This window comes from Crinia signifera, chromosome 5 (genome assembly GCF_055691185.1).
Source record: "Crinia signifera chromosome 5, ASM5569118v1, whole genome shotgun sequence".
Taxonomy (NCBI): Eukaryota; Metazoa; Chordata; class Amphibia; order Anura; family Myobatrachidae; genus Crinia; species Crinia signifera.
Window position 1 is genome coordinate 104,719,553 of NC_139221.1, and position 26,856 is coordinate 104,746,408.

Consider the following 26,856-nt stretch of genomic DNA (forward strand, 5'->3'; position numbering starts at 1 on the left):
ATTCATTTTGAATAACCAAATATCTATTTCATAATCTACATTGTGTGTCTAGTTGTAGGGAGGCCGTCATCTCCTCTAATTATGTCCAGCTGACCCCCCCCCCCCCACACACACACACACACATATATATATATATATATATATATATATATATATATATATATATATATATATATATATATATATATATATATATATATATTGGTTAATAATTTTTAATTAACCTTTTGATGATCACAACTTCTCATGAACTTTTGTGTAAGGTCCTTTTTTTTTAACCTGTGACAGCTGTTTTCCTTGTAGTTTTGCAGCAGCTATGCTTGGTGACTGCCTCACTAATAAAAGTCATAAGTTAATTGTCAGGTGAGCTTATAACTTTAGTTCAATTCACAGATAATTTGCAATAGCAGCAAGAATCAGAGATAATGTTCTTACAGTTATAGTGGAATTCATGCTAAGTTGCCTTGCAGTAGTTCTGGTTGAGAAATCAAAGATGGGGAGATGATTTTGCCTATTTTTAAGTTATTATTGGTGATATGAGCGTAGGAAACTGTCATACCTTTGCCCTTCTGCACTATTCAACCAAGTGATTTTTTTTTTTGCAAATGATTGGCGGATCCCTCCCTTGACACCACGGATACTGCACTGCTGATTCGTTACCTTAAGTCGGTATTTGTATATACAAAATAAAAAATTATATATCGTATGGCACTAGAGTGACTGGTGATCTTATATTTTATATGTTTATCTGCTGCCACAATAGTAGAGGTGTGCCAGCTTCCAAAATTTGCAAAACTGAGGAGAACACTTCTACAGATGTAGCCACACTCATCCATTACGCCAGTACGCCTAGGCAAGAGTTTTGGCATGCCACTTTTGTAGCTCGCTCAGACACACTGCAATACACATCACCGCTGGGTGAATAATGCTCCACTAATCCAGCAGCAGAAGCATATACAGTACAGTACAGTTGGAGCCGTGCCATTCAATGAGAATGCAACACTGTTGGGTCTGAGACTCTTGTACATATCATTCTCGGTGAATGGTGCTGAAGCTCCATCTGTACGGTACAAGCTCAGGCAAATGGGCCATGTAATGTACAGTGGTCAGGTGGAGCGTCTGGGTCCCCTAGGCAAATTATTTCATAAACATAGCATCCTGCAGTACTCTTAGCAGATGCAGTATAAAGTAAGCATAAATGATGGTATGAGATCACTCTTTACATAGACTCTTGAGCACGGGTCGCTATATATCACCAGGTGTCGTAGGCTAGTGGATAAGTGTGCAACTCTCTATGCTCGGAGACCCCTGGTTTGATTCTGTAAATGACAATGTTTTTTTTTTCTCTCTATGTTCTTAGTCTAGCATTCATACAGTTATAATACTACTTTACTGTACAGTACTGTATGTTAAATAGACATTTTTCTTGGAAAATGCTATTGCATAGGTTATAAGTGTACTGTTTATGTGTACTTCTTTACATGCATCTCATTCTATTTAAAACACATAGAGGTTATGGGGATACAGCGAGCATACAGTCACCGTACTGTCCTTATCAGGCCAGATTCAAGCACCAAGCGAGTTAACAAAATTACTACAGGACTTTGTTGAAGTCCACATCTATGGAGCGAGCATTGGCATAGGATTTACATGTCTAAGGGGACTGCTAAAAGTGCGTTTCATTACGCTAATTAACACACAGGGGCTGCGGACAAAGGCAAAGATGCTACAGTGATCAAGGTTTGGATTCACCTGCTGTGCAACTGTGAGCTGAGCACCTGGCCGGAACTGACCCACCTGAGCCAGGATTGCTCACCGTCACCTCCCTGCAGTTCGGCAATGGTGCCCTAGCTGCAGAGGAAGCCAGAAGCCCCTGTACAAGCTGGCCAGACAATTGAAGAGCACCCCACCCACAGTTGCTTGCCGCTTCCCACATAAACTAGTCTCCTCTTTCATATGGTACCAGTCTTGATTCTCTAGGACACCTAGAACTGGAGCTATCAGTGAGCAAATTGGACACATTTTCCCCCAGAGACTTTAATAGGCCCGATAATACAGACCCACCATGGGTTATGACACTTGCTGTTAGCCTTGTGAGGGTCAGAAATTTAGTGTTCATATATTCTGGTAGCTAAAAGTCCCCTTCCATATGAACGTGGTTCTGAGCTGATTTGACCACCAAAACCCAAGAAATTAAGCTTTAAGCCCATTTTGTTTATCCATAGGGTTCAGCTGTAGCAATTTTATAACAATGTGCTTTTACACCAACATTACTGACACTAACACATACTGGACTATATAATTAGAGGACAGATTTTCGTTCCAACCATCAGCTCAATAGCCGTATTGGCTACGGGACTTAAACACTCACACAACTTCCCCATTGTCCGTGTTTTAGATAACGTAATGAGACGCTAGTTAATGCCGACTGGTCATCCCCACCTCTCCCTTACCCCTCCCCTGGGAGACTGCTCTTTTCATAGTCAATGAAGCCAGTGTGAATACTGTTAATTGCCACTTCCATTGCCACTATCGCGTATCGGAGGTTTACCTACTGGTGCTGTAGTGGCTAATTAGCGCAGCCATATTAACGATCAGTGTGCAGCCATAGTTGATCACTCAGCTGGCAGCAGTAAAAACGGGCTCCACAATGTTACATCACTTGCAGTTTGATCACTGCCGTTAACAGGACGTTTTTGTTTTTTTAAATATCGCGGTGAGCTTTACATACCAAACAGTTATTGAACATTGACTTTTAATTCTATATACTGTATGTTATATTTATGTTATTACTTTAATTAACCCCCAGCAGGTATTTATTTGTGTTATATATTTTGTGTAATAAATGTATTTTGAATAATATTGTGTATGTGTCGTCAAGCACCACATCAAAGTGTTGTTATCTGTCTTTGTATATAGCAGTACAAATTCATATGCATGGTATACATCTGATACATTTAATTTATCTGCTACAGTATGTAGCATACATGTAATTTATGTATTGTTGGAAATCAAATTATTGCAGTTTGGGTAAAAGACATAGGGCCAGGTGTATCAAGCTTCAAAAAGTGATAAAATGAAGAGTGATAAACAGCCAGCCAATGAGCTCCTAACTGCCATGTTACAGGCTGGGTTTGAAAAATGACAGGTAGGAGCTGATTGGCTGATTCTTTATCACTGTCCATTGTATCACTTTTTGAAGTGTAATACATTTGGCCCTAAATGCAGTAGAGTTTGTTTCCAGTGGCATACCTCCCAACAGTCCCGATTTTTTCGGGACAGTCCCGATTGTTAGGGCCTGTCCCGCTGTCCCACCCGCGGGCGGCAGTGTCCCGCGGTGTGGGGGGGCTGTTGGGAGTCCCCCCTGTCAGCTGCTAAGCAGCGGGGAATAAACGCTGTGCGCATGTCTATTCCCGCAGCCAGGGGGCTGGGGTCATGGCTAGAGGCTCACAGAGCCTCTGGGTCATGCCCCCATAGCGGCAGAATGGGGGCGTGGCCTCGCGGAATGGTCATGCCCCCATAGCGGCAGAATGGGGGCGTGGCCTGCCCCCCCCCCCCCCCCCCCCGAATATTTTGGCGCGCGGGAGCAGCGTCCCGACGGATGAACTTCAAAAGTTGGGAAGTATGCAGTGGCAACTAGCAGGGGAGTAATAAAATCACCAATTGTTAAGGTCATTTGGTGTACTGCTTGTGTACTGCTTCAGTTTAAGGCAAATTTTGTACCACAACTAAAATTTGGGGGACTCACTAACAAAATATTGATATGGCCTCCAATGCACCTATGTGCACTATGCTTCCCTCTACACCTCAACCCCTAAAATTTTACAATCCTAGCATATGAGTACAATGTACATATGGACCGGGATCAGCATGCGCTTTGTTCTGGGACTTTAAGTAATTTTGGTGTCAGCTGTAACATTGCAAGTGAGCTTAGTGTAGTAATTTCTTCCATGGTAGTTATGCCACCTTCTTATCGATAGCTTATGACTATTCTTACTGCTATTGTAAACAAATTGGTGAGTACCTTCTGATTGTTAAGGGTACAGTAGAATAACGTTTTACCCTTAATACTGTAGGGAAAGTTATTAGTGTAAGCCTGTTTTTTTTTTTTGTTTAGGTTAATGTTTATTTGCTACCATTAAGAATACATGGCTTGATGATGGTTCCTTCCAGACCTATTGAAAAAAAGTAGCATCTTTTGTAAGTTTTTTTAAATAGCTTAAGATCCGATACTTTGGGATTTTTAATAATGCATTTTATATTTCTGTAACTGGTATCAATCCTAATGGACACTTACTGCCTGGATTCATTGCACCTTATCTTCTGTGCATTGAATCCCTTATGCCCTTACATTAAACTGCTGTTACTGATCCTTTGCACTATCGATTTGTGGTCTTTCGCCTTTAAAAATGTCAGGACAGCAGCAATCAGAGCTGAAGATTTCTGAGGTATTCCCCACATAATTCCCATAGCACTTCTTCATGGCTTGACCTTGACCCTTTTGACTCTTTGCAAAGTGTTTGTGGCATATCTTCGTGTGATAATTTCTTGAGTAGTCTTGTAATTGAGGATTAAACAGCGAGACTTCATCAGACAGCACTATTAAAGTTTTTTTTTTCTCTCCATGCGAATTGTTCCTACAGTTTATCAATATAGCTGCATAACTACATGCATTTCTTTTGTACAACACATTTTGCAGTTTGTTGTGCCATAGTTATTACATTCTCTGACTTTTTACTAGCTTGCATTGACAATTTTTATAATTGTTCTGCAAAGCAGTTGTTTCTTAAAAAAAAAAATACTTCACATTGTCCTCTTGTACTTAACTTTGCTTGACTTTACGCTATAGAGGAAAGTTAATGCATTACATATTATATACTTTTAAGCTTACTTTTTACATTTGTTAGTATTTTTGTTTTGCCAATATAAAAGCTTGGTCTTTTATTGTGTGTCTATTACATTACTATCTCCATAATCCTAATCTAGCCGGAGGCTATTTTAACAGCTGGAGAAGTTTGGTGCGAGTTGTAGAAATTGCAGCTATAGTATTATGCTGCATAGTGGAGATTAGCATACCTCCAGGCCATTTCTCTTTTGGACCTACAGTAAATGTCTTTGTTCATTTTCATTACATTATAGTCAAAGTAAAAATGTAGACTCAAATCAGTAATGATATGTCGGCAGTCACCAGGCCAACATGAGATTGTGGAAATAGTAGAACTGTTCACATTCATGTAATGTCCACATACCCTGGTGGCCTAGTTATGTCTTACCTTCTCCAAGTGTCTCTAAAATCATCTTCCTGGCCAGACGGTCACCAACAGGGCAGTTCCTGTGGCGATATGAGTATTTCCCCCACTATACCGAATTCTAATGCCTATCTCTAGCTGCCCTTAGACCCCTTATCCACCCTCCACAACCTAATCTCCCCACAATGCCTAACACTAAACCTCCTGGCAACACCTAACCAAGACTGTCGGCGTCTTCCGAATGTGACATCAGAGCTAGAGACTTTGTGACCATAGAGATATGTTCCGCTACAGCTTTGATGCATATTGCAGCTTGCTGTAGCTGGACCACGAAGCGAACACAATGTGGCATGCCACAAGCATATGCATCACTGCTGGCACCCATTGAATTAAACATAGCGGAAACGTATGCAAAATGTAAATCCTGCTATGCCGCTATCAGTGTATACTTCGCAGCAACGCTGTAAGAGGTACACATATGTATCAACATTCTGATGCTGTTGACATGGTCAACACATACCACACTGCAGTATTGACATTATGAATGTCACCATGTTTACTGATAGCCTCAAGCTTGCCGACTTCCAAAACAACCTATGTAACATGCAATAGCTATTCTCCTCATCTCTGCACAGGTTACAAACCTTCCATATGTTATATTTCTACTCTCGCACATCCCACATATCCCTGGCCAGACTTTTTGTGCGACTGTATCATGTAGCCCATCAAGAACATTTGCAGTCTGACTGAACCAGTATGCAATATGAGAAGATTAATATCAATGCATAAAATGGCACTATTAAAACAATGGTGACAGAACTATAAAAACTATGACAAAAGTAATAAAAAAAAAAAGAAATAAAATGGAGTAGAATACAAGCCACAACTTGTTGCTCTTTAGCGCCTCCCTCACAGTAAGTCCAGTAAGTATACTAACCTAACTGACCCCCCATCCCTAACACGCACTTCCTTCCTGCAGCCTAACCCTAAACCTGCATGATGTGCAGCCTAACTCTAACCTTCTTACCCCTAACCCTTCCCCCTGTGGCCTAGCCCCTCTTCTTAACCCCTTCGCTGGCACTCCCAGGAATTTTCCAGGCTATGCGCCAGTGCCCACTGTCTGCACTCCCTTCTTCTGGGCAGCACTGCTGAGCGCTCAGATCAGCGATGCGCTGAGATCAGCGCTGCGCTCAACTTCAGCCGCTGCCCTGCCCCGCCGGCCATCAAACTTACATTTATGTACAAAATTTATTTTTTTTAGTGTTTAAGAATTTAGAAAAAAATCAATTTAAACTTAAATGTCCATATCTTAAATAAAAATACCACTCCCCATTTTTGGACAGCAATTCTATGCCCCTGAAGGCCAATTTGGCCTGTTTTTATCCAATTCTGATGGATTGGGCCAACGGATTGGCTGAAAACTGTCCAAATCGGATGTGTTTTGACATTCGATCCAATGCACAGCCTCATGCGCCTCGGATCAGATCCAGAGATCATATGTGCTGCATATATGATCTCCGGATTTGGCTCGCTCCCGGTATAGGGGAACGAGTCTCATGCGATACATTGCATGTGAAAAGACATTGCAGCGGTGTATGGCCATGTATGGCCACCTCTACAATCAAAATGAGGAATCCCCTTCACAGATTGGTCAGGACCAATTATCTTGCACTAGATAAGTGTAATTCTATCGACTATACAATATTTGTGGTTCAAGAACTCAAATGAAGTTTCTAAAAAATGTAAACAAAAATGTAAGATATATGTCTCTAGTTTAGGAGTATGTGCTTATTTACTGGTGATAATACGTGGTTTGTTGATTGCCTTTTTTCTGTATACCTCAGACATCTGTGCATTACTGTAAATTATTCATTATTCTACTTCATCCTGGTGACACTTGAAGTGTTTACAATACGTTAACGTTTATAAGTGGCCCTTCTTTGCCATCATGTTCATCTAATATAAACAAGGACATTCATCTTTTAAATGAGGCAGCCCATAATGCATTGTGAAATTAAGTTGAGAATATTGATCATTGTACAGGAAACATGGGGAAGACCCTTATCTACAGAAGATAACAAGTGTCAGTGTCTCCGTTATGAAACCATAATAACAGTCTTTCATTTTCTTAATTTTTATTCAAGAGGACTCACATTAATGCTAGTGTCACAAGAGATAAAAACCCCGTTGTAATTAAAGCAAAGCAATGTGTTTGATGGGAATCCACATTACAGTATAATGCTGGAGAATTTCAGGGACTGAACGCTGTATTTCTTCAACCACAGAACTCTGACACTCTGTAACTTGTGCGACAGTAGTTCAGTTGTAAATGCCATAATTGAGAGAAAACACATTTTACAAGCCATGTTGCATTTATGTTTTCCATAAAAGAAACCTCCACATTTGAGAAACCAGCGGTTTGTCTTACACATCTGGAAGAGCTTTTTAAACATTCCAGTGTTTTACAGTTGGTGTGTCAGACACATGCAGTGACTACAGTTTCAGCTGCTTTTGCACTATTTATTGTAGTGCGTGTAAAAGGTTGCTGTTGATACTGTACAATTTGTTGGTTATAAATGTATAATTGCATACATACCTATCCATGAACAGCCCACTATAAAGGTATACTACACAAGGTTTTAGTCCATTTTTGTAAAGCTGCCTCCTACTGTGTAGTTTCCGATGCAGTTTCAGATTTGTGTAAATTACAGTATTAATGTCATTTACATACGTGTATACTACAAATCTAAATATGACGGTAAAGGAAAACACAGCATGCATGATTTACAAAGACGTTAATTGCATAGTTCCGTAAACCGTTAATTATTAAGAGCAATGTTCTGTATACAAATCCAAACCAGATTCAATTTTCCAAAATCTGATAGATGTGGTACATGTATAAGATTGCTGAAATGGAGCAATCTGGATGATGAGTGCACTCAGGGGCAGATTTATTAAGCTCAGTAAAGTGGTGAAGTGGCTGGTACATTATCACTGGTCAATGAGCTTATAAATGTCAAGTTATAGGCTTGGTTTAAAAGACAGTTAGAAGCTGATTGGCCAGTAATAAAGTACCAGCCACTTTATCACTTTGTCAAGCTTAATAAAATCTGCCCCTCTGCACAAACCAGAAACCACCAACTCCTACAGCAGGAAAAACTAGTGACCTTGCTAAATTGTGAGCAGTGTGGTTGCCGTCAATGGCAATATGGAACGTAGCAATCGATGGTAACCAACTATGTGGTGGATAATAGTGTTCCTTCTAGGAACTAGGGCGGGCAGGGTGCTGCTGCACTAGGTAACCATTGATGCTTCCATTAACACAATGGCCTTCCCTTATTTTTAGAATGACTGGCTTGTGGGTAAATCAGGGGCGGGGCGGGGCTTTGCCAGTGTCCTGATTCTTGTAGAAAAAAAATATTCAATTTTGCTTTGCAATCGATGGATGGAAACCATTTGGTACTCCCATTGTCAATGGCAAAAGCATTCAACATTGGCCATAATCCTCTAGTTATTATAAATCCTCGATGGTTGATGGCCGTCCCTATTGTATGGCCAACTTTTAACTCTATAGCTGTTGTGGATGTACAAGTCTCAACAGAGGCAATGCAAAAGAAAGAAAACAATATTTTACAAATGCATCTAAACCACATCACTTAGGGCCCTTTCATAGTCTTCTTATACATTTTAGTGAATGAATAAAAACAACTTTGTATTCTGCCCCTGTCTTAAAATTCTTAACCACCCTGGCACTAGACAGCCTGTGCTGGATTTCATTAAAACGTGAGCATTGAGTCTGGTGTGGCCATTCTAACTAGCAACAGGCAGCACAAGCTTGGCCAGTTTCTATTATAGCCTAGAAACACACAGAGTTTGGATCCATCCAGCACTGGCTTGGTCAGTACAGGGCTGTGAAATTGCATTGGGGCCATTATCATTCTAATTGAATGGACCATCCGTACCAGACAATGCCTAATTAAATGTAACAATGGTGTGTGTGTGTTTACTTTTTCTACCAAATAGGTGTAATGAACCAAAGTGACCATTCTACTAGTACTACTGAGGTGGAATTTTCTTTTTCCAGAGGTTCCATATTTTTTTACCCCGACCATTCAAAGGCTACTTCTTACTGCTATAGTGGCACTGCATGCCTGCAAGTCCCCCTGTTGTGCAGGATGCATCCTGTCAGGTAGCGCATGTAATAAAACCACACATTTTAATTGAATGTTTCACTCATGTTGGTTTTTGTTTGTTGTTTTTATTATTGTTAATGGCATCCAAAGTTGAAGGTATTCAATGTACTCACTACAGAGAATTATTTTTTAGAGCAATTGCGCAAATAACCTTAGGTGCAACTAACAAACTGTTTAAAAGAGTTACATCCAAAACACTCCACAAAATAACATGACTCTGGGTCTAACCATAAGTGATTCAGTTACCACATGCAACATAATGGTAAATATCAACCAAGTTGTTTCATAAAGTGTGTGAATATTATTGTTAATCCTGTGTCGGGGTCCTTTCAATTGATTTGGTGTATCGGAAAATAATTTTCATATATATATTTTCAGATACATTCCAACAGTCGGAATACACGTCGATTGCTGAAATTCACACGTATATGGTCGAAAACGGATGCAGATTCAACAATCCACCACCCGTTTTTGAACATACAGTTTCAACTTTTTTTGTTTGCTTTATCTGTACAATTGTAGCAGTTTGATAATGTCATTTGTTTATATGTTTTGCCATATTGTTTTTTCTAGGTACTGTGATAGGTGTTGTCATTTACACTGGGAAGGAGACCAGAAGTGTAATGAATACATCAAATCCCAAAAACAAGGTAAGGATGCTTTCTTATAACCCCACATTATTCTGGGATCAACAATTAAATTAATAATGCAGTGAAAGGAAACAAAGAGAGCCAGAACCTTAAGCAGCCATCCACAAGCCGCAGGATCATCACTGCCCGCCCAATACAACAGCAATGTATCATAGACATGAAGTCAATGACTAAATAGTTTTAGTTCCCTCAGCACATGACAGTGGGTTAACAGGACCATTGTGCAAATATATATGGGCATGGATCAGTACGGCACTCTTCCCTGGGTGGAACAACTGCCCTGGTGCCTTCTTGAAAAAGTCGTAGAAATCGGTCCTTGTAACAAACAGAGGCACTCACGGGGTCTTATAAACAAAGTGAAGCTTAGTGAAATACATCCAATGTTTCGGGGTTAGCGAACCCCTTTATCAAGGTGACGTTTGTTACAAGGACCGATATATATATATATATATATAGACTTGCCCTTTGGATCTTGGAGAGCACACATGCACTGGTGATACTTAGGGGGCTTTTTAATCCACCTCCTTTTTAATTAGAAGGTGTCTACACCATTTACTTTGAGGTGTGGGATTTAAAACCTTGATAACTACTCACAGCTGGGGCTCAAACCCTAAATTATAAAAAGTAGTCCTTTGTTGGAGGTTGGCCGGGTTGGCCATTTTACTGGAATTAATCACCCTGATCCAGACCAATAATATTCATCGTATTGGAGGGTCATTCCCTTATAAAAATCCATTAAACACATTGGCCACACTTATACGGTCCGACCACATGATCTGAAAGGTCCGGCCACATGATCTAAATAAAGACGGATCATATAAGTCTATAAAAACATCTTCTAATAAGGGACAAGTACTACAGTAGTAATTTATCATTTGAAAGATCCAGCGTAAATAAATTCTCCTAAACTTCGTACTAATTTAAAAACATCCCTTATTGCTGAAAAGATTTATATCTAACCCCTGATGAAGTCCCATAAAGGGACGAAACGCGTCGGGTTCTTTGTTTGATCACCATCCGAGAAAAGTTCTCCAAGTGTATTACCTTTTTATATATATTTTTAATAAATGTTTTTTATTTGAATGAAGTTCTGGTGGATATTAATTCTACATTGAGTGGGGGGGCTGCTGGGGGAGGGAACACGGCGCGGCAGACGTAGACCGGAAGTCCGGGACCCTCCGACATGAGCGGTGTGCTGCAGTAATGTGGAGCTCGAAGATGCCTTCCTCGTAGCCCGCTTGCCCGCCCAAAGCACAGTGTACCTGGGAATCCCTGCGGCGCCGAACAAGACAGAGTGGGACAGACTGCTGGAGGCGGCCCGGGACGATTGACTTCCCACGTGGGAGAGTGACGCAGAGACGCCGGCCCGCTCGAGGGGGACGGAGGTGAGAGCCGGAGAGAGGCGGCGGTGCCTCGCGGTGGCCCAGACAGGCTGAGGAGCGAGTGGGAGCTGGTGCCTGCCGGAAGATAGCGCACCGGTGGCGGGGGTCTAGCGGTGCCAGAGCAGTGTGGGGCACAGACCCGCCGGCGGCTGCAAGTGAAAGTAGGAGAAGGCGCTGCGAAATCACAGCGACAGCGGCAGGCACAGACAAGGCTTCCACTCATAAAAAACAAGCCCACGAGGACAAGGACTATTATTCGAGCGTCAGCTCAACTGATGACAACAGGGTTCCTGTCAAGGTATATTCCAGCATTGAGAATAACTGTGAGTACGGTACTAGTACCTGTTGTTATATAGCTATATAGCTGGACTGTGAAAATTGAGTTGATCCAAAACTGTTAAACCTGCTGAGAATGGGCAAGACAGGGCAAGCGGCGGCAGCCACTAAGGTGGAACGCACTGCAAAAACAAATGCCAAACTCAAAAATACTACTGCAGAAGACAGACACTCGATATCCCCACATAGATTAAGTATGTCCAGCTCAGACCAGCTAGATAATGCACCAGATGTCTCTTTTCAACAATTGCTTGAGGCAATCAATGGGTGCGAGCAACGTCTGGGGGCAAAAATAGAAAATACGCAAGCCGAGATTGGGCTTCTACGGCAGGAAGTGCAGACTGTTAATGCTAGAGTGGAGGAGACGGAATGTAGAATTTCCAAAATTGAGGACACTCAAACGGCCATAAGTTCGCAGATTGCCCAGGTCAAAGGGGCGCTGGGGGGTGTGCAGGCTCAGATCTCAGTGATGGAAGGTCGCCTACGCCGTAATAATATTCGGATTGTAGGAATTCCAGAGAAGTCTGAGGGTGACTCCCCCGAGACATGGTTGGAAAAATGGCTGATGTCCCAGTTTGGGAGAGAGGTGTTCTCGTCATTGTTCTGCATTGAGCGTGCCCACCGCATACCAGGGAAACCAATGCCACCAGGGTCCCCGCCAAGAATGTTCATTGCAAAAGTGATGAATTACAGGGACCGTGATACCATCATTCGATTGGCTAGATCTAAAAGCAAACTGGAGGTAGACGGAACCAAGGTTATGATATTTCCCGATTACTCAAAGGAGGTACAAAAGGAGAGACTGCAGTACGTGAACATTAAAAAACGATTAAGGGAATTGGGTATTCAATATTCAATAATGTTCCCTGCAAAACTCAGAATCGCATGTGATGGCGAGACTAAGTTTTTCACATCAGCGGAAGAAGCTTCAATGTGGTTGGAAAAGAATAAAAAAGGCTGAAAGGGTCGCTGATTAAAGAAAACCACATGCTGATTATTACTGGGAGAGATTTTGCTATATAGAGGAGTGATGTATAGACAGCAAGAACTTGCCCTGAATAACTGCCGGGCAAAAGTACAAATTCTGGACTCAACTATATAGTGTAAATTACTACTGGTGTAAAGATATAATGTCGTTATATTTATGTTTTTTTTGGGGTTTCTTGTGTCTTTTGAAGTTTGGGGCTGTGGGACATTGTTATATGTGAATATAAGAAGGGGCAGGGGGCGGGGGGGGGGGATTTAAAAAGTAAGATTAAGAATAGCGTAATAAGTTTTCGAGTATTTCCACGAGTATAAATTATGGAATAGAAATTTGCATGTCGGAGGGTCTACTGCATGGTGTTCTGAAGGGAGGGAATCCCTAACTATCCCAAAATGGAAGAGGAAGTGAATGAGGGTGAGGGGGAGTGTGAATGGGATAGGCGAGGAAGGGAATTTGATGAGGTATCCTTTAGGGGAAAGGTATACAGGGTGGGGGGAGGGGGGGGAGGGGGGAGGGGCTTTTTCTGTACCACCAGTCGCCTGATAAGGGGAAAATTCCACATTAAAAGTAGTAAGCGAAACACAATTATAAAATGTTATAAGTTTAGATGTTGAGAGTGCTGAGTTGGAACACAAGAGGTCTAAATGACTGCATAAAACGAACCACGGTGATGAATCAAATTAAAAAATATAATGCACAGATCATATGTTTGAGTGAGACTCACTTGGTGGCTGAGAAAGGGATACTGTTAAAAAAAGCATGGGTGGGGGCCGCATACCACTCAAGCTTCACTAATACTTCGAGGGGAGTTTCACTGTTAATCCATAAGAACGTACCCTTCCAGTGTAAAAGAAAGGAAATTGATAAAAATGGACGGTATGTGTTTTTAGAATGTCAGGTGTTTGGTATGTTAGTTTGTATTCTGGCCGTCTATGTCCCTCCACCGTTCCAGTATGAAGTGCGAGAAAGAGCGGTAGAATTCATCTCTCATGCAGCAGGGGCAGAGGTATTGTGTCTTGGAGACTTCAATAATGTCATAAACCTAGATAAGGACCGGTGGAGCCGTGGAGGGACTTATAGGCAGGGAAATAAGGGATTTAATAAATTTATTGACGATCTTGGGTGGAAAGATGCTTGGCGGGAGAAACATCCAGACAGTCAAACCTATTCGTGTTTCTCTAGGTCATTGGAGGCTATGTCTCGTATCGATATGATTTTTGTTAATAGTGAATTGCTGCCAAGAATTGAAAGTGTTGCATATTTGCCCCATGGGATCTCTGACCATTCCCCTGTATTGGCCCAAATTCGCTTGAGTCAGGATAAAGGTCAGAATATGTGGAAATGTCATCCTGCTTGGCTGGAACAAATGGAGGCGGGTTCTGGGGTGGAAAAGGAATGGGGGGATTACTGGGCTAATAATGAGGGCTCCGCACACCCGAGTGTATTGTGGGATACTAGTAAGGCAATAATAAGAGGCTCCCTAATTAAACAGATTGCACATATTAAGAGACAGACAAGGGAAAAGAAACAACGGTTAGAGAAACTTAATACAGAGTTAGAATTGCAGTACTCCCAAGAAAAGGAAGCAGGCACAAAGGAAAAATGGGAGGTAGCAAAGAGGGAGTGGGCTAGAGAACTAAACGTAGCCACAGCAAGGTATCAGACATTCCTCGCCCATAGAAGATATATAAATCAGGATCGTCCTGGGAGCTATTTGGCCCATTTGGTTCTAAGCTCGAGACAAAAACAATATGTGAGTAAATTAGAAGGTGAAGATGGTCAGGTAATTGAAGCCACCCCTGATATAGCTCAAACCTTCGTGGAATATTATAAAAAACTATATTCTAGCGTAATAACTCATGAGGAGGTGGATATTAAGCAGTATCTAGGAACAACATTGTTACCACAAATAAGTAAAGAACAGAGGGAGAGTCTGGAGGCCCCTATAACGGTGATGGAAACAATCAATGCTATTAATCAGATGCCACGTAATAAAGCCCCTGGGTGCGATGGGATACCAGCCGAACTATATAAAAAATGCAGGGACACAATTGCACCCAGACTAACTGAATTGTTTAACAAAAGTTTGGAGGAAGATAAGCTGCCAATATCAATGGATGAAGCTTTGATAACGGTAATTCTGAAAGAAGGGAAGGACCCCCAAAAAACAGACGCATATAGACCAATATCCCTGATAAATGGAGATGCAAAAATCTTGGCAAAGATATTAGCGCAGAGATTGGAGGGAGTGATGGACGACATAGTCCAATTCGATCAAACCGGATTTCGGAAAGTAATGGGTACTAAGGAAAACATCAGGAGACTATATACTAACTTACAGGGAATAGATACAGATGGACCTGGTAAAAAAATAAAAGCAGTCATGTCTCTTGATGCAGCCAAGGCATATGACTGTGTTGAATGGAAATATTTGTGGTCGGTGCTGGAGATCTATGGGTTTGGACCACAATATGTTAAGTGGATCAAATTATTATATAGAGACCCTAAAGCGCGAGTCCAAATCAACGGATATACGACAGCCCAATTCCAGTTAGCCAGGGGAACTCGACAGGGGTGCCCGTTATCCCCTGCCCTGTTTAACCTGGCAATCGAGCCGCTGGCATGTATATTAAGATCAACCCAGGGACTGATGGGAGTTCAAAAGGGGGGAGATAGAAAAGAGATCATCTCGCTATATGCAGATGATATGGTAATATTTCTAAATGACTGGGAAAAAGAGCTACCAATAGTTCTCAGGATAGTAGAGCAATTTGGGACATATTCTGGGTTAAAAATAAATTGGGGAAAATCCCACATTATTCCCAATAAGGGCAGGGCTAGTCTGAATACTGATTGCCCCCTGAGATGGGTAGATGAGATGAAGTACCTTGGAATAGTAATCTCAAATAATTCGGGACAATTCCTTGAATTAAATCTGGAACCACTTATTAAAATGTACCAAGACAAAGGTAAATCCTGGGCCAGATTACCCCTGACAGTGACAGGGAGAACCAATTTGATCAAAATGATGTTTTTGCCAAGATTTCTGTATCTCTTTTTGAATACACCAATAACTATACCGAAAAAATACTTTAAAAAAATCGATAGTATCACATCCTCTATAATATGGGCAGGGAAAAGGGTTAGAATAAAAAAGGATACACTAATTAGACCAAAAGGAGCAGGTGGATTGGGACTCCCTCATTTGTATTTATATTATATAGCAGCCCAGCTTACACACATACAAGAGTGGATAACAGGTAGGGAAAACGATCAGGTTAAGGAAATGGTAACTCAGTGCTTTGGAAAAACAACAGCTAGACAAGCAATAATCACCAGTTGCATAAAGAGAACAAAAAAAAAAAATAATCCCATAGTCAAACAAGCGATAAATATATGGTGCTATACAAACAAACTTATGGATCACAGGGGCATAGACCCAGAAATTGCAGTATGGGTAAAAACACCAATGAGGGGAAACAGAAAGTAGAGAGATGACATAGGGGAGGAAGAGGCTAGACTATCCTGGTCCAAAGTGGGAATAGATAAGCTGGGCCAATTAGTCCAGGATGGGAAGTTTAAAACCTATAGTCAGCTAGAACTGGAATATAGACTACCCAGAGGATACTACTTCCGATACCTACAACTAAGGGGCAGCCTCGAGATGAGTTTTGGGAAAGAGAGGATTAAATTGGATAGTTCCCCAGTAAAGGTAATGTTGGACAGAGAAAAAAAGTTGAAGGTCTCAGAAATATACAAATTATTAATACAAGAACTGAAGAACCCCCAAATAGTGAAGCTCAGACAAGATTGGGAGATGGAAGTGGGTAAAATGAATGATAGGGAATGGAAGAGAGCCTTATCATCTCCCCTGAGGGCAACGGAATCCATAAGATGCCAGCAAATTCAGTTGTACATACTCCACCGCACATATGTTACCCCAGTTAAAAAAAAAAGTATGATCCAAATTGTGATGGAACATGCCCTAAATGTAAACAGAAATTAGGGACTTACATACATATGATCTGGGAATGTAGTATGGTCCAAGAGTTTTGGGGACAAGTTGGCTGCATTATAGGGGATATCAGAGGAACCCACCAAAACCCAGATGTTAGAGAGTGTATATTGGGGATCCAAAACTCTAGTGAGATAGGGGCTTCAAATAATCGGCTGTGGGAGAAGTTATGGGCACTTGCCAAAGCACAAATAGCAAAAAATTGGATGGGGCAAGAAGGACTAGATATTAAAACATGGATTAGAGCAGTGAATAACACGGTAGAACACGAAAAACATATGCACATAAGGAGAAGTGGACACCTAAGGGTATTCGAAAGTACGTGGGCACCATGGATATCTTCTAAACACTATACGGATGGATAAACCACCAAACACAAAAAGTTAAAATAGGATTGCCACCGATACTGACACATAATATATTCAGATAGACACGCAAAAAATGGTAGGAGGTATAATAAGCAGATAGAAGCACAAAAACAGATAGTTAAAGTATAAATCGGGAGGGCTAGGGGGTACAGAAATAGGTAAAGGGAGGGAGGGTTGGGTGGAAGAATGGATGAATAAGGGTACATTGTAAAGAAGAGTAGGATTAGAAGAACAAATAGGAAAACATGCAAATATAAAAATTCGGAATCCCAGCACAATTATTAGTATAAGAGGTTAAATGCTGTTGTTGTTTTTTATATGAAATAACTATATACAAATAATGATAAATCTCAACGGTGTTTTTCTATTCTCTTTTAAATTTTTTGTACTATGTGATATATGATTGTATATTTAAACTTAATGTGATGATTGTTTGTAAAACTTGAAAATTATGAAATAAAGAAAGACTGAATTTAAAAAAAAAAAAAAAAAATTCTACATTGAGTGGAAAGATATTACAAATTGTTTTAATAAATTGTATATTGGGCGCTTAATAACACTATTGGATTGTATGTATATATATATATATATATATATATATATATATATAATGGACAACGAATAGCGTCACTCCAGGTACTTGTGAACCGAATTTTACTGTAAAATGTCTACAGTGTTTCGGGCCGGAGCCCGTCTTCAGGTTTTCTGTCCTGAAGACGCGCTCCGGCCCGAAAAACTGTAGACATTTTACAGTAAAATTCGGTTCACAAGTACCTGGAGTGATGCTATTCATTGTCCATTCTATTCATGCACTGGATCTTCCAGCTGACAGCGGGCACCCAGGCCAAGGTTCTAAGTGGAGCAGGAGCCAGTGGGGAGTGAGGGACTTTACTGCACTATATATATATATATATATATATATATATATATATATATATATATATATAACAAAGTCCAATAGACCGGCACCCTCCTCAACACAGCAGCTGCCGCGGTGCTTCCAGCAAAAAATCAACTTACAGCAACTCCAGATGCGAGCACCCACGGACTTAGAAATAACGGCAACCACAGACCAAAAGGTATCTGCAAGCTTTCGGGCCTTTATTAGCCCTTCGTCAGGCAACACAGGATAAAACATACAAGACAGTGCTCACCTTAAATACATGTGTAGCTTGCACCGGGCGTCCCGTCGCCCGGCCCCCGGCGCGTGTGTCAGGAGGAAGTTCCGGGTGTTACCTCACTGAACCTCCCCTCCACACAGCATTCCGGCGGTAACCATGGAGACAAAGACGCTCACAGATCTGTGAACCAGTCCCACCTCCAATACACAGTGTACGGAGGAGTTCGTGTCGACAGCTCTGTGTTGATTACATATAAAAAAAACAAATATATACAATATATACAAAAAGTGTCGCATAAATGTAACAATAATATTTACAAACAAGAACATATACAGAGTGCAATTAAATATACTTTAAATTCATTAAAGTGTAGTTCGCTAGACAAAGGGATTTAAGACAGAGCAATTATGGCATAATCAGTTACTCTACAGAGACACAGTTAGTTGGAAAAAATACTCATATTAAGTTGATCATTGAGCCCTTTCGGTTTTACAGTCTCTTATAAAAAGATCCACTTGGACTCCAGACGCAGGAGGCTTTTGTGCCTATCACCACGTCTTTTATCCTCGGGGACATGATCAATAATTACATGTTTGAAACTCGCCAGATTGTGTTTCATTTCAAAGAAATGTCTGGCGAGAGGCTGGTCAGAACTTTTACCACCTAGTGCTGCCCTGATTGTTGTGAGGTGCATTGCCATCCGCTCCTTAAAGGTGCGGATGGTTTTACCAATGTAGCATAAGCCACACGGGCACTTCACCATATACACAACATAAGATGTACTACAGGTGACAGCATGCCTGATCATGTATCGTTTCCCTGAGTGGGGATGGTAAAAGTATTTGGTTGCTATCATGTGTTGACATGTTGTACAACCGACACATTTATAGCATCCTGGTTCGCGTTTGCGAATCCTTTTGTCAGTCTGCAGATGTTCACTGATGTCACTATGGACTAACCAATCCCTAATACTTTTACCTTTTTTGTAACAGGGCATCATTTTAGAGTGTTTAAGCTGTCTAAGCTCTGTGTCATTCTGTACGACTGGCCATAATTTTTTGCTCCAATAATTGATATTACTACTGGCCGTTGTAAAGCCTTGTACCCAATGTATCCGCTCACTCTCACTTTGAGCCGCAGTATGACTAGGGTTATTAAGGGCTTTTTCCCTAGTTACACCCTCAACCTTTTTGCGTGCTCCCTCTAAGATATTATCGGGGTACCCACGTTCTTTGAATTTGTTAGTCATCATTTCCAAGGTTGTGTCTACTGCAGCCGTATCACTGGTGATCCGCTTTGCTCTCAGGTACTGCGAGTATGGGAGACTGCGTATGGTGGCAGGGGGATGGTAGCTGTCTGCCCTCAGTATCATGTTCCTATCAGTTTTTTTAGAGAACAAGGAAGTAGAAATCTTGTTCTCAGACACAGTGATCATAACATCAAGAAATGCTATCTGCTCAAGGCTCATCTGGTAAGTAAATTTTATTGAACAATCCCTCTGATTGATGTCAAAAACCAATTTCTCAAAGTCTTCAGGACGCCCCCTCCAAAAGAGGAGGACGTCATCGATATAACGTTTGTAAAAAATTACACTGTCCCTAACTTCACAAGAAAAGAAAAAATCCCTTTCTAGATCAACCATGTATGTGTTGGCATAAGCGGGGGCCACGGGGGACCCCATGGCACACCCGCTTACCTGCAAGTAGTACCGATTGTTAAACAAAAAATAATTTTTAGTTGGTACCACTTTAAGAAGAGACAGAAAGAAATCCAAATTAGGACCTTCATAGAGAGGATTGTTCAACAACAATTTTTCAACAGCCATTAATCCCCCATCATGGGGGATATTGGTGTAGAGGCTGGTGATGTCCAGGGTGCACAAGCATGTGCCATCTGGAACATCACCAATCTCCCCCAATTTGAGCAGCAAGTCCGTAGTGTCTTTCAGATAGGTATCCCCACTCTGCACACACGGCTGGAGAAACACATCTAGATATTGAGAAATGTTGTTAAATAGTCCACCCCGGGCAGATATAATAGGACGCCCCGGGGGGTTCTCCAAGCGCTTATGAATTTTAGGCAGTGTGTACAGAATGGGGACCCTTGGCTGAGACACTTTAAGGAAATTGCCAACCTGTTCTGAAATAAACATTGTAAATACAGCACCATCAATAATTTTAAATATTTCAGCTTTATATTGATCAGTTGGGTCATTCCTTAATTCACAATAAACATTTTTGTCAGCCAACTGCTGATAGATCTCATTACAATACTGATTGACATTCTGAACGACAACCCCACCCCCTTTATCCGCGGACCTAATGACTACATCTCTGTAGCCATTAAGGTCCTTGAGAGCCTGCCACTCATCTTTTGTAAGATTGTTTCTCCGTTTAGATAACTGAGATTGTGACTCCATCACTTGAGCATCCAGTGCTTTGATGTAGCCTTGTATGGCCACATTATGTGTAACAGGGTCAAAACTGGATTTATTGCAAAATCGTTTGGAGATAGATGAACTAGTGTCCAAAGTTCTGGCAGGTAAAGACTCAGTTCTTTTAGAGAAAAAGTCCTTCAATTTTAATTGACGATTAAGATGATATAAATCAATTTTCCAATTGAGACTGTTGAAAGGGTTGGTTGGCACAAAACTCAAACCTTTATTCAACACCCTCAATTCTGGCTCTGTGAGAATCCTGTCAGAAAGGTTGAACACTTGGTTTATTTGCTGCGAGTTTTGTTTTTCTTTGATTTGGCGGTATCGCTTGCCACCTCGCCTTGTACGCCTCGGCCACGACCTCTGCCACGTCTTGTTGTCACTCCTAAAGGGAGTTTAACACCAGCTTGATTATAACGGGCTGTGTCGTCGCCTGATGACGAGGGTGCATCACTGGAATAATTATTGGGATATTGGCGGCCTCTCCGTTGATTATAGGGCCTATAATTGGTTCTGGAATCAGGTTTACCAGATAGCCACCTGTACACCTGGTGGTCAGAGTAATCTCTGTTAACAGTGTCCAATTTCCTTTTCTTAAAGGCTACCAGTTCAGTTTTGTAATCAGTCACCTGAGTTTGAATTTTATCCAGCCAATCTTGACTCTTATCTTGTACCAGGATGCTTTTATTTTTACCCTCATATTCTTTAATTTTCTCGCGTACTAGTTTCAATTCACGTGCGGCTTCCTCAACAACAATGGTCATTAGGTCGAGGGAACATTTGTTTAACACCGCAATCCATTTACGGCAAAATTCACCGTTATGTCTGCCAATAGTCGGTGCATTATTAACCCGGAATCCCCGGGGAATTTTTCTTTCTCTCACATAGTCAGACAAAGTAATGCCATGCAGCAAATAGTCCACCTCTTTTTTCTTCAAACGTAATAGGTGGAAGTATACATCATCTGGAGTAACATCTCCAAGAGAGTCCACAAATTTCTCAGTGAATAGTATAGCGTCTGTCTCACTCTCTGACAAACTCAAAGTCTCACAATGAGGCACCTGCGTCCAATCAAAGCCACCAGCTTCATCCAAATATGCACTAGGTATATGCTGTGATGCGATCACCAAAAACCAAAGCACAAATTCCAGCAGGAGAAATGTTCAATGGTGTAACAGTTCCTTCAGTACAAATATGTACACTGTATTCAATTCTGTGGAGGTGCTATCCGTCTAAGCAAAGCCGTGAACAGCTGTCCACATATCAGCTATGCTCATATAACAAAGTCCAATAGACCGGCACCCTCCTCAACACAGCAGCTGCCGCGGTGCTTCCAGCAAAAAATCAACTTACAGCAACTCCAGATGCTAACACCCACGGACTTAGAAATAACGGCAACCACAGACCAAAAGGTATCTGCAAGCTTTCGGGCCTTTATTAGCCCTTCGTCAGGCAACACAGGATAAAACATACAAGACAGTGCTTACCTTAAATACATGTGTAGCTTACACCTGGCGTCCCGTCGCCCGGCCCCCGGCGCGTGTGTCAGGAGGAAGTTCCGGGTGTTACCTCACTGAACCTCCCCTCCACACAGCATTCCGGCGGTAACCCCGGAACTTCCTCCTGACACACGCGGATACATTGGGTACAGTGAGCGGATACATTGGGTGCAAGGCTTTACAACGGCCAGTAGTAATATCAATTATTGGAGCAAAAAATTATGGCCAGTCGTACAGAATGACACAGAGCTTAGACAGCTTAAACACTCTAAAATTATGCCCTGTTACAAAAAAGGTAAAAGTATTAGGGATTGGTTAGTCCATAGTGACATCAGTGAACATCTGCAGACTGACAAAAGGATTCGCAAACGCGAACCAGGATGCTATAAATGTGTCGGTTGTACAACATGTCAACACATGATAGCAACCAAATACTTTTACCATCCCCACTCAGGGAAACGATACATGATCAGGCATGCTGTCACCTGTAGTACATCTTATGTTGTGTATATGGTGAAGTGCCCGTGTGGCTTATGCTACATTGGTAAAACCATCCGCACCTTTAAGGAGCGGATGGCAATGCACCGCACAACAATCAGGGCAGCACTAGGTGGTAAAAGTTTTGACCAGCCTCTCGCCAGACATTTCTTTGAAATGAAACACAATCTGGCGAGTTTCAAACATGTAATTATTGATCATGTCCCCGAGGATAAAAGACGTGGTGATAGGCACAAAAGCCTCCTGCTTACACATCATAGCTAAAATGAACATGTGTTTTTTCTCTGGGTTAATGCTCAACTGCCAAGTAACATGGCTTTTATAAGGTGAGACAATCCCAAACACAGCACCTGAATTAGTATTAAAGGGGCAGCTGTCACAGGTTTCAGGTAAATGAGCTTATCAAGGGTGCATGAGAAAGCTATGATCACAGTAACCAGAGAAAAAACACATGTTCATTTTAGCTATGATGTGTAAGCAGGTGCCAGGTTCCCAAGAAAACCAGTTAGTGTAGGACTTGCAGTGAAATGGGGTCCCTTGGCGATGGGCTGCAAGCTTAAATGCATTGATCAATTCATGAACTAAAACCCCATTATTTATTTATTGATTATTTGAATGTTAAGGTGAGTTAGTTTGTTGTAGTGAGTGCTGGGCCCCCTGTGTTTGTATTTACTAGTGTGTGGTCACAGGCCACCGCACCCCACCCTGGGATGTGGGTGCTGTTTGCACCCCATTCCTAGGAATGGCGAGTGTGTTGGTACTTCTGTATCTATATATATATATATATATATATATATATATATAGTAGATAAGTGATGGAGGCACTCCTGGGACTTATAATACTTTGCAATAAGTACAGACAAGTATAGTCTTGTCTGTACTTATTGCAAAGTATGGTAAGTCCCAGGAGTGTCTCCATCGCTTATCTACTATTTGCATCACGCAGCTGCCGTTAGGCCGAGTGCCGATCGTCTCTATCCATATATACATATATACTTTTTTCCAATATTCCACCACGCGCTAAATTTAAAGTGATATTTAAAAATAGACTAATAGTTCACAATATGGCAGCCTATAGTATATCATTTAAACCATGAATTTCAGGTAAGAAAGTCTACAATTTTCAGTGAAGTAAGCAAAGATGTTGTACATCCAAAGGGCATATTTATTTGTTTCTTCGAATGTTGGTACAGAATATAAAAGTTGATCATCAATCAAGGGTACATAGCAAAAATCCAACGCGTTTCCCCAATAATGACTTCATCAGGGGAACAATAACATATCTTCCTCCGAAAAAAGGTTTACTTTATATTTATGGAAGAAATTTTGTGTACCTAATAATGCGCTTAAAGGAAAGCGGCACCCCTACAACACCTTGCTGTTAACAAAGGTACAGGAAAGAAAATAGAAAGACAGAATAGAGGTGCGCTGTATCACCAATACTAATTACAAAAAGGTAACTCTTAAATTCAATAAATCAGTAAATAGATAAAAACATTTATTAGGAGTTTTCCAAAAAGTGTAATTCCATCAACATTTTCTGAGATGTCACATACAAGAACAATCCGCAGCCCAATGAGTTTCGTCCTTCAGGACTTCATCAGAGACATTGAGTAAATTTCTAGAGGCAATGGTTCCTCTAGTAACAGTGGAGATGGAATGTCCTTGAAACCAATATTAGTTTTGCAGTTATTAGTGCAATAATGAAGGTAGTTAATGAACCACCTATTTAACAACTGATAAAAACAATCCTAAACTTTAGACTTCAGAAAGACAGTGGTAGGCTGTAAATCACTCCTGTCACAAATATCGATAACATTTCTCAGTAGGAAATTAAATTTAGGGTTCAGGCCACCCCTAGGCACAAAATATCCCCCCCCCCCCCCGTATATACATATATTTTGTTTTTTTTATTATTATTATTATTATTATACATACACACACCTTTATTGACACTTACTGTTTAATACAAGGGATGCAGTAGTGGGGATGCAGAGCAGAGAGCTCAGCTCATCCCTGCACTGCATTCAGCGAACGAGTCACTCACAAACTCATGACAGCAGGTGCCTGGCAGCTGCTGCCCATGACAGGTGCCGCCCCTAGGCCCATGCCTCACGGGCCTAGTGACAAATCTCTCCCTGCAAGTAACATCTACCCCACCTGCAGAGTGCACATGGTTTTCTCTGTCTAAGAAGGAATTTGTCAGAAACAGTGAACTAGAATAAGGCCCACTGTGCTCATTGGGACCTTCAAAGCAGCAGATATTTGTCTGTACCTTTCCCCAGATTTGTGCCTCAAGACAATCCTGACAATGCTTGGTTTGTGCTCTGACATGCACTGTCAAGTGGGGACCTTATATAGACAGGTATGCTAAGTAATCTGCTTCTGGACACATGCAAGTTACATAGTAGTTAAGGCTGAATAATGATGTGTGTCCATCAAGTTCAACCTTTGTTGTTAAATTGCATGATCTATTTGCTTCATCCCCTATGTAAACTGAAATCTGATTTAATTATATACAGATTATGATTGTTATTTGTACCCCTGGATGTTTTTGCCCAATAGATGATTGTCCAACCTTATTTTAAATACATTTATTGTCTCTGCCGACGCCACTTCTCCGGGAAGAGATTTCCACAATTTTACTGCCCTGACCGTAAATTTTTTTTGGGGAATTTAAGCAAGTTTCCTATACATTGCTTATAGAAAGACTCCTTGATGACATCACTGACCAATGCTTTTATTAACACCTTCCTAGTGCCCTATTTTTAGGACGTGATATGAGTACTCATTGGGGTATGGGTGTACACGATGATAAGAGGGTTAATGATGGCATGTAAGCAGTGTTAAACATTGCCTCTTTAGATCATTCCGGATGCACACCGTAATGAAACGTGCTATGCTTGCTAATTTAGAAGATACATTATTAATTATTGGTGTCAGCTAGTACATATTCACCTTACATTTTGCCATGTAATGTTAAAATATTGGTTTCAACAAAAGGGGGGCTTAAGTGTCTTATCTGCTAGACAGTTCACAAGAAACATTACCATACAGTACCCTGAAAAGTATGTTAGATGTATTCGGCAACGAAGGAGGAGTTAATGTGACATTTTGTCGTTTGGATAATGAATCATCTATTGAAGGGTCTCCAGAAATGAAGAGCAGGATGGTTTAGTAATTTGCCTCAGGAATGCAAAGCTGTCAATATGTGTCTGAAATCGGCATCTAGTGTTGAACGTTGACGACTGTTTTGTTAAATGTGTTGATGGTGTCTGCCAGCATAAAATGTCCATCACTATTGTCTATTTCTCATGGAGACTAGATTCCCTGCAGGCGAGAGGAAGGCCACATTAACTGTCCAGATCCTGATGAGAATTCCAAACACAAATAGTTGTTTCTTGTAAATTAAAGCTTTCCAAATTCAGCTCAGCATTGATTATGTTTTTCCTTATTTGTACACAATATGTAAATATATGTTTAGAATTCTATCAGAAGAGTACATAAAATAAACAAGTAATGGAGTTTAAAATACATGTGCTGTAAAATACAGATGTCATTACTAAAGGGGTGTACACACTGACCGATCTGGCGGCCGTCTATACTGATTCTGTATCGTTTGCAGCTGGGAACCAGCAGAATGCCGGCATCAGCCATCCAGGAGGGAGGGACCGCGGAGTACGGTGCGCAGGGGGATGGAGGGGGGGATGCTGCATTGAGTAGCATGGCACTGTTTTTGATCTAGTAGATATGGGGTAGGGAACCTCAGGCCAGGGGGCCGTATGCTGTCCCCGTAGCTGGTCTAAGTGGCCCGCCCATCTGCTTTGCCGGGAGTCAAGTACAGGGGAATTCTTGCGAGAGGTCGTAGTTCTCGCGAGATTTCTCTTAATCAACAGCAGCAAGAGACTGTCAGTCCTATTCATCGGCAGCTGTCGGAGCTGGCGACGGCTGCAGCAGGACAATTTGTAAGATACATTTTTACATATGGCCCCCAATGGATTTTTTCCCCATACAAACGGCTCTTGGCACAAAAAAGGTTCCTCACCCCTGTAGTAGTTCGAAGCAAAAATAGACTTGCCTGCTTTTGATCATGTGGCCGCGCGTCGGGATCGAATGCAGCTAA

At 41.3% G+C, this 26,856-nt stretch overlaps 1 protein-coding gene across 2 annotated transcripts in view; it reads left to right on the top strand.

Annotated features, from left to right (window-relative positions):
• The window catches only part of ATP9B (ATPase phospholipid transporting 9B), a 360,476-nt gene that overhangs the window by 226,156 nt on the left and 107,464 nt on the right, over positions 1-26,856 (top strand). For both annotated transcript variants that reach the window (XM_083187774.1, XM_083187775.1), the window contains exon 11: positions 10,016-10,092. In XM_083187774.1, coding sequence (XP_083043900.1) covers positions 10,016-10,092 — 77 coding nt within the window. The remainder of the gene's footprint in view (positions 1-10,015; positions 10,093-26,856) is intronic.